This window comes from Emydura macquarii, unplaced genomic scaffold (genome assembly GCF_026122565.2).
Source record: "Emydura macquarii macquarii isolate MOO-44397 ecotype Brisbane River unplaced genomic scaffold, CSIRO-AGI_Emac_v2 contig_2897, whole genome shotgun sequence".
NCBI lineage: Eukaryota > Metazoa > Chordata > Testudines > Chelidae > Emydura > Emydura macquarii.
This window is the reverse complement of record NW_027133034.1, coordinates 60,433,650-60,442,570: the sequence shown is the minus strand read 5'-3', so window position 1 is coordinate 60,442,570 and position 8,921 is coordinate 60,433,650. Positions and strand designations below refer to the sequence as shown.

General features: G+C 41.4%; 1 protein-coding gene across 1 annotated transcript in view; it reads right to left on the bottom strand.

The window, feature by feature from the left end:
- CDC20B (cell division cycle 20B) overlaps window positions 1-1,392 on the bottom strand; it is a 48,327-nt gene extending 46,935 nt beyond the window's left edge. The window contains exons 1-2 of the mRNA XM_067568770.1: window positions 1,330-1,392; window positions 898-969 (exon numbers count right to left, since the gene is read on the bottom strand). Of these exons, the coding sequence (XP_067424871.1) occupies window positions 898-969; window positions 1,330-1,392 (135 nt within the window). The remainder of the gene's footprint in view (window positions 1-897; window positions 970-1,329) is intronic.
- Window positions 1,393-8,921: the final 7,529 nt, after the last annotated feature.

The window sequence follows — 8,921 nt, the reverse complement described above, 5'->3', positions numbered from 1 at the left end:
TCAACAGCCAGCTAGCAATGCACTGCCAAACTGTCACATCCTTGTGCTCAATCAGTGCTTCTTGACCATTTGTTTTGTCCCACAGACAGCTTTCTATAGTTTAGCTATACAACAGGTTCAGTCTAGCACTGTGCCTTCTTGTATGAATGTTAACAGTAAAGGAATATACTCGTATGTCAGTTACAACACTTCTGTACTATAGTCTGACTTTAATGCACGCTTCTCATTTTCTGCTCTAAAATTTCCAGTCTAAAAGTCTTCTTTTACATTACTCCCATCTCTAAGTGTACCTGAATCTCATCTAGGATTCTACTAAAGTAATTCACCAGATTTACATTGTAAACATTTGAGGCAAGGGGCTGTCTGTATTTTTCATCTTGTACATTGCCAAACACACTGTTGGTGATTAACAAATAATAAACTATAAGTTTACATCTATCCATTATGTTCTCACTCTTCATTGTTTCTTTTGTTCCTTACCATGCAACCACACAAGTATGTGCCAGCTGGCTGGTGATGCTGTCTGAACATGTGCCTGTACCCATTTCAACCAGATCAAGTAGCTTTTATTCAGTAATCAGTCCCCATTACCCCCATGAAGAAAGAATTTCAGGATTTACTTCTGAAGTTTTCACTATATCACTGGCACTTTGCCACTTGAGTATCTTATGTACATTTTTCCACAGCTTCATTTGTAGTGACTCCAATAACACAGGAAAAAAATCTCAACTTTTTTTGTCTTCAAAATTATTCAGATTTGCTACTTTTTCTGTCCCTTCCTCCCTGTCCCTAAAAGTATACAAAGCAGAACTTTCGTTCTGAAGGTACAATTCACACAAAGAAGGAAAACAAATGACTGCCTATATATATATATAATATGGCTGTATGTGTACTTACCTTAGTGAGCTTCTGTAAGCCTTGTTTTCTGATATGTTTAAGGTCTTTCCCAAGTGTTTTCATGACTTTCTCCTTAAAAAAATACAGAAGTACAAACAATACTATTACATTTTCAAGTATCATTTGCACAACAACATTTATCCCCAGTCTAAATCACTGGTCGCATCAAACCAGACGTTTGTGGAAGATCAAATCCTGAAGTCCATCCCCCTCTTGCAGCAAAATTATTGACGTCGATAGCCCTGCCGCACTCGTGCTAAGATAAAACTCTCAGCTGCCTTCATAAGTTTTGCCTGAGTAAGAAAAGAGCATGATCTATATGACTTGTTCCACAATTACTGTAATATGTAACTGTGAGAAGATACATGACTTTAAGTGACTCCAGCAAAGCACTGGTGCGTTAGGCTAAAGAGAAAAACAAGTGACATTTACCCACAACATGTCTTCATCTGTCTTGACCTTCTTAGAAGCAGATCTTTCTAACTTCCATTCCATCTCTGAGGATAAGCTCCTGCCACGATTATCTACCTTAAAAGCTGCTTGTTTCTAATGTCGCTCTATTAACCTATGTGCACCCATGCGAATAAATATCGCCGACTTGTGGGACTCCAGTGTCTTGAGCCAACCTGGCTCTTTGCCCTTCCTCGAGGAGAGAAGGATGGGCTAGATGCCCCTAACAGCCACCCTTCTGGTTTCTACTCCCCATGGTCCTTTGATCGCCCCTGCGCCTTCTGCCTGCCCTACATTCTGCCCTCCAGCCCCACCCCCCACCCCTGTCTACCCCGTGCCTCCCCAGCGCTTCTCCTGTCGGCTCCGCTCCTCCCCACTCTCCTCCTGCCTGTCCCCGATGAGATCTCCCAGAGGGACCGGCCTGCCATTTAAACAGACCGCACACGCGGCAGGCGACGCGGGAATCCCCTGTTCCGGCAGCTGATTGGCCGCCCGGCTCTGTGACTGGAGGGGATTCCCTTCTTTGGAAAGCTGAGGGCGCGGAACGCTGGCAGGCGGCGGGGCTGCCCGCTCCCTCCCTCGCTCCTTCCCTCCCTGGAGGCGCCTGCTCCCGGGCCCGCGGTGGCTGGGCGGCTCGAGCCTCCCCATTGTCTGCAGTGGTGCTGGGCGGGCGGGGCTGCTGGCAGCAGCGCCAAGGTTCGCGGGGATCCCTGCTGCCACCGATGGCGGGCAAAGAAGCGGGGCTTGGCTCGCCAGTCCCCCTAACGGGCTTGGTAGAGTTGCCCTGCCCCCATCCCAGCCTGCCGCCGCCCCAACCACATCCTCGGGCGCCTTAGCTGCCGCCGAGTGGCAGCGCTGCGGATCGCTCGGCGGCAACAAGCCATCCCAGCTGCAGGCGCCAAGACTGAATCGCCCAGCCCGAGCCTGCAGCTACAGAGCAGAGGAGTCGAAAGCCAAACGCCTGCTTTAATCCGATGTTTCTTGGGCCTCTTTCTTCCTTTCCTTCCACCCCTCCCCACCTTTCGTTTTATGCCAAACTTCTGGGGCGTGCGGGACAGACCAAGGAAAAGGGCATGAAATTAAATGACGAACCAAAGAAATATTTTATGCCACATTTTTAGCAAACACCCGTTTTCCCTTTGGAAGCAGGAGTCTTGGTCTGCCTTGGATGCAAAGCTGGCATCACTCAGAGACAGGCCTGGCTAGTCTCTAAAATGGAGGCACCAGGGGACACGGATGTGTGTTTCACTCCAAAAATCAGGGGCACAGACAAGTGCACCCCTCTCCTCCTACGAAATGGTCCTAGTCACCTAATTAATCTTTGATATATTGATTTCCATGGAAATCTATGTGGGCTCTTATTGACATAATCTGTGCTGTCACTAGTGTGATGTCACTTTGCAAGCACTACACTATATGTGATATCTCTACAGCTGTAACAAACGGATGGATATTTTGTTAAAAAAAGGATATGTCATTAATGTTTTGTGTATCCTATATGGAGAGCAGTGTTAGAAACACTGCAGTCCAACAGCATTAAACACACCACATAAACAAGTCTCTCCGATTTGAATTGAACTCAGTGGGAATATTCTCATTTATGGGAGCAGTTTCAGGGACAAGACCAAAGTGTATGTATTGAATAACACAGATGAGCCACTACCACCAGGGCCGGATTTAGGGACAAGAGACCCAGGCGACTGCGTGGGGTGCTGGGCTTGAGGGCACCAGGCTCAGGGTGCTGTTTTTGTTGTTAGCAACCAAAGGGAAAATAGACTGTCTTAAGTAAAATGTTTCAGGCATTCCATATGTGGATTCATGAATATAATGAATAAATATAGATTTACAGACCCTGGTGTGCAAACGTATCATCTTAGATGACAGGGATAAATCATGTATGCAAATTGTGCATCAAAGTCATGAAATGGGCTACAAATGCAATAAAGAATAAGGTATTTAAACATTTAACAAATGGAGGGGGGTGCCAAAGATGCTCCTCGCCTGGTGCACCATTTGGAAAAGTGGAGCAGGGGAGATATTTTCTCTTATTATCTAAGCTTCCTATAGAAAGGCTGGACTGTTCTGATGGGAAATATTTTTTAAAGGAAATTTTTCTTTAATTTTTTTGCAGGAAAAAAATCCCAGTTTCACAACCAGCTCTAGTTTTATGGGTGCATGGCTGTACACACAACTCCTAGAGTGAGGCACTGAGAAAGCAAGGTCATGGAGGAGAACGTTTGCTAACACTTTAGCTTTCGGTAATGCTTAAATGAATACCACATAATACAAGTACAATATACTTTCTCCTTAAGTTATTTCAAAAGTGTCATTTCATAATCCCACAATTTGTGAAATGCAAAGAGTCTGAGTCACTTAAGGCTGTTTCAAATGCTTAATTTAAAAACAAATACAGTAGGTTTTGTAAGCCTTTAACCCACAAAAGGTTCCATTTGCAACACTTCAGATGGTCGTTTAACTGAATATGAATTCCTCTTACAATAATATCTTTCAATAAACATTGTCATATAATGTTACAAGGCAGAATAATTGGACAGTTGTAAATACTGGTAGGCATTACAGCATGTGCCACCACCAATATGGTAGATGAATACTACACGAATATGCAATAACCAGGCAAGAATTAACAGCTATTATGTATATGAAATTGTCATTTTGGACCAGATTGTGAATCTCTTGCACAAACTAGTGGGCAGTTATTTACCTTAGTAGCCTCATTTAAAATGAATGGAATGGGACTTGTCGTGTGAGGAAGTGGTCCACAGCGTGAGCAAGAGGTTCACAATTTGGTCTTTTGTGAGCACTTTCTTCAGTGAATTTCAAGCTGAAATTCAGTAAAAACCTAAAGTAATATTACTGGCCTTTGTTTGTCAAGTTGAATTATGATCTATTAAAATGTAATGTGTCGGATTTTCAAAAGTGCTTAGCTTTAGCCTAACTTGATCCTACTTTTCTTTGCTATTTTAAGATTTTGAAAATATGTATTTCATCACAACACAACAATGGTAAGAGCAATCCAAAATAAATAATGTTCATTGAACCGTCATCTCAAAATATAAATGCAATAAAAACCCTTTGGAAGAAGAAACAAAAACTAAATATGTATACATTAATGATATACATTCATCTGCCTCAAATGCAAGGCCACAGTTGTAACAAAATTTCCCAAGGATATATATATATTTATGCACGTTCCTATTAAACTACATATAGAATTTCATTCTCAACAAACCAAATACTAAACTAAAACTAAATACATTGCCAAACATCCATTGTCGGTTGATAAATGATAACATTTGACTATAGACTCCAATCAGGTACCCGTAATGCTAACCACTCTACCCCCATATAATGAAAATATGCCCAGGGAGCTTCCAGTTAAATATAGGACAAGAGAAAAGCAGTGGACACAAAAAGCAGAGAGGGGAAGCCCAGGGTAACAGTGAGATGATTATGACTGGTATACTAAGCCGTGATCACAGCACACCAGTTTTCTAGTCGTTGTTAAGTGTAGGCACCGGGTGTGATTTTTAAGGAGAAATTTAGAATAGAAATAGAAATTTAGATAATAGTGGATTTAGGAGTTTTACAAAAAGTTCTCATGCCCACTGGACAGCAAATGAGAAAGCATGATAAAATATTACCCATTTACAAACCACCCACCACATAGAAAAAAATCCATAGATTAGAGTTAGGGCTGTTGTGAAATATGGATTTATTTGTACTTGGTCAGAAAAAAGTATTTGTTTATTGATGAATATGGTAAGACTTAATACTCATTTCCCTGTTTTAAGTGCGTGGGGGTTTGTAAACAATGTGACAGTTAAGTACAATGTTGTTGCTTAGGAACCGTAACTGAATTTTGAAACAAAAAGTGTTTTGTTTTTAGAATGGCAGTAAGGGCTGAGCACCTGCTGACACAGGCATAAAATTCACTAAAAAATGCCTTCCTTTGCATTATTCAACCTATATTTTCCATTGGGCATTTCCTTCTGCCTGAGGATTTGAGAGAAGTTTGCCCCACATACACACACTTCCTGCAATTACAGGTAGGTTAGGTGAGCAATTCCAGGCCTCCTCTGACTGCCCAAGAGATAGAGAGACAGTTCCGATAGGCAGACAGCCATTACCACATTTAAACAGTCAGGATTCTCTACCAAGAAAAGATACCTTTCCCATTGCTATTGCTCCTTCCTCCGCCCTCCTCCCATCCTTTCATTCTTGAAGTCAGTGAAAACTGTGAATGCTCAGTACCTCTCAAAGGCAGGCAATTTAGCTTCCTAACTTGAGGCACCTCAGTCTGAGCCCTTTGGCCTTAAATTTTCTGAGACCCATGTTCCCTGTGTATCAAATAGGGATGTGGCTGCTCATGCACCTTTATAAAGTGGTTTGAGGTCCAAGGCCAGATTTCCAATTAGGCATAGTAGGCACGTGCCTATGGGCCCTGGTGTTCTCAGAGCACCTAAACAGTGGTGGTACAAGCCAACAGGTCTCATGCCCAGGAGCCCCAGCCAATTTGGGGGCCCCGCCTAAGCGCCAAACTCGGGCCTCATCCCTGCTCCCTCTCCTCTCTCCTGGAGGCCCACCCGCCCTGCTCCTCCTCTTTCCCCTGAGGCCCTGCACCCTGACCAGGCCAGACACTAGAGCCCAGGTGTGAGCATATTCCCCACACCTGGAGCTGGCTGATCAATAGGCAGGTTGGAGTTTTTCCTTTGTACAATACATTACACACACATTGTTTGCGTCTCAATAACCATTGTATTTTTGAAAGCAGTTTTATTAAAGTTAAAGAGCAACTCTTATAACATCCATTTATAACAGCTTAGAATCAATTGGATTGTGGGCTTTCACTTGACACAGGTAGAGTCAGATCTTTGATCCCACTCCGGTCTCTGTGAATTGCTCTCGGTTCATGTCGTGCACTGCCTGTTGTAATGGCCCATGGGGCCTGCCACAAGCAGGTGTAGTTTTAAGCTGCCCTGAGGCTGCTTTAAATTTCTCTGGGGATGGGGCTAGCGCAAAACTGATCTAAAGATCAGGGAGATACAGACAGCTTCTGTTGTCCTCCATGCTTATTTGGCACATTTGAGGAATCAATCCAGGGTATTTTTAAACTGAAGTTTCTTCAGAGTTAAACAGAAAAGGCATTTTAGTGACTCAATTAATTTAACAAAACTACTACTGATTTGCAAAATAAAAATATTTCACCTATATGCTAAAAACATGGTCTTCCAGTTTTCAATCTGCAGTAAGTTTTTGCAGCACGGAATAAACCCCTACAACATAGGGGGTATCAATGGAAATAGTGCAATTTGCTTCTACTGGCTCTAGGTGGAGCTGATATAATATCTCACCCACCTTGTCTCTTCAATACAGAGATGTCAAATTATCCTTAGAGAGGAAAGACCCATCCATTCAGGTTGCAGGTACCATAAATGTTGAGAAAAATCAAGTTTTTTTAAAACCCATTATCTTAAGACTTTTTTTAATTCAAAAAAAGCATAAATCTTATCTTTTCTGCAAAATTAATTTGTTGGAGGAAGTCTAATTCATTAAGGTACAATAGCATGAAAACATCACAGTTTGTCATATAACTAAATGCAATTATTTCCCATCTCAATTAATTTTATAGTCAGAAGGCCCAATCCTGAGTCCTCACTCAGGCAAAAATCCCATTAGACCTGATTTCCATTTACACAAAGGCCTGATTACACTGCTTTTGGCAATAGCAATGTATACCACTTTGGCAATAGTTACCTGAGCACAAATGAAAATCAAGGCTATTGAATTTAATTGAAGTTTTGCATGAATTGTGTGTGGAATATAAAATTTGTTATCTAATTACAAAGACACTTAAAGTTTCCTCAGAACAACAACATTACTACTAGTCCTGACTTCTAGGTTGCCTCCATTCTGTGCAGAACTAGAAGCAGCTAAAGACTTGTAGCCCAGTAAGAAACATAGAAGTATAAAATCATAGGACTCGAAGAGATCTCAAGTGGTCTTCTAGTCCAGTCCCCTTTGTTGTGTGCTGCACCCACTGCTAACATCCTGTCTTTAAAATATGGGTTCTTTGGGGGAGATTTAAAAAAAAAGTAAGAAATTGTAATAGTGATCAGCACAAAGTAGTCCAGATCATGATTGGCATCTTTGGGGATTCCTATAATATAAACAAACACAAATGGCACAGCTGCTGGACACAGTGCTTCGAGTTGAATGTGATGCAGTCTGATCTATCTGGTTTAGGACCATGGAAGAAGGGGATAACCTCCTTTTATTTCCACCATTTCTCCATGGGAACTAACGTTTATTATTTTTATTACAATTGGAACTAGAAGCCCCAGCCATTATCAGAGCCCCATAGAGATAGGCATGGTACAAAACACATTGTAAAAGACAGTCCCTACCCCAAAGAGCTTGCTGTCTAAATGGGCAAGACAGACAAAGAATAGGAAGGGAAACAGAGTTCAGAGAGGTAAAATGACTTGCCCAACATCATACAGCAGATCACGGGTAAAGCGACAGATCTTTCAAGTCAATTCAATTCCCATCCAGTGGCCTACCCCCTGGACAACCTTTCATTCCAGGTATCCTTCTTGTAGCAGCAAAAACTGAAGGTGGATGTCCATTAAGTCCAGGCAGCAGCTGAGAGGTTAAGCATGACATTTGTTACACAAATGGATACAAACCAGGAAATACAAAGCTGAGGCTGGAACTCTGTTCTGCATGTGCTCCATTGTGCAGAGGTTTTACAGACATTGCAAGAAATGGCTAACCTCAAGTATATGTGCTGCATTATGTAGGCGCAAACTGACACATGAAAGAGTTTCATCCTTAACTTTTTCAGGCTTTTGTCAGTTTGCACCATACCTTAACATTGCTTAATCTCCTTTTATTTTTCATGTTAAATTTAGCAATAATGACTAATATAGTTGGCAGGTGTGTTTAAGTAGACTAAGACATTCTTTGGCATGGGACAGGATTTGCGTCAGCTGTCAGTCTGTAATTCATAAATGGTGGCTTATTTTATAGAATAAAAAAGTAAAACAAGGAAAAAACAAAACAAATTGTTACTCGACTTAAAACCCCTACCTCAGAGAACTATCACTTAGTATGTAAACAAACAGTCTGAGTATTTCAGTGTTACATACACTGTATTGCTAGCTCACAATTGTTGTGGGTTTTTAATTTACTGCTTTATTGAAAGGTAAAGGTTGCAATTTACAATACAGTTGCTTACACAGCACATTACAATGAAAGCAATGAGTTAGAAACTCTTCTAAAGAAGGAAGATCTATGTTTCCAAACCCAATGCCTGATTTCCCTCTCTTGGGCTGATCCTTAGACCTTTCAGTCTCTAGGACAAAAATTCTAATAGTGGATGATCCTTTCCTGTGTTCTCCAATTAATCACAATGTTCATCATCTGTTTTTTTTCCTGTGCACATTGATAATCAGCTTTCCAAACCAGTAGTGTTAATTGTTTTATCAATAAATCCTTCTTGCATAATGTTTCAAAAACAAAACAATCATATGCCAATTTTGTGGACTAATATA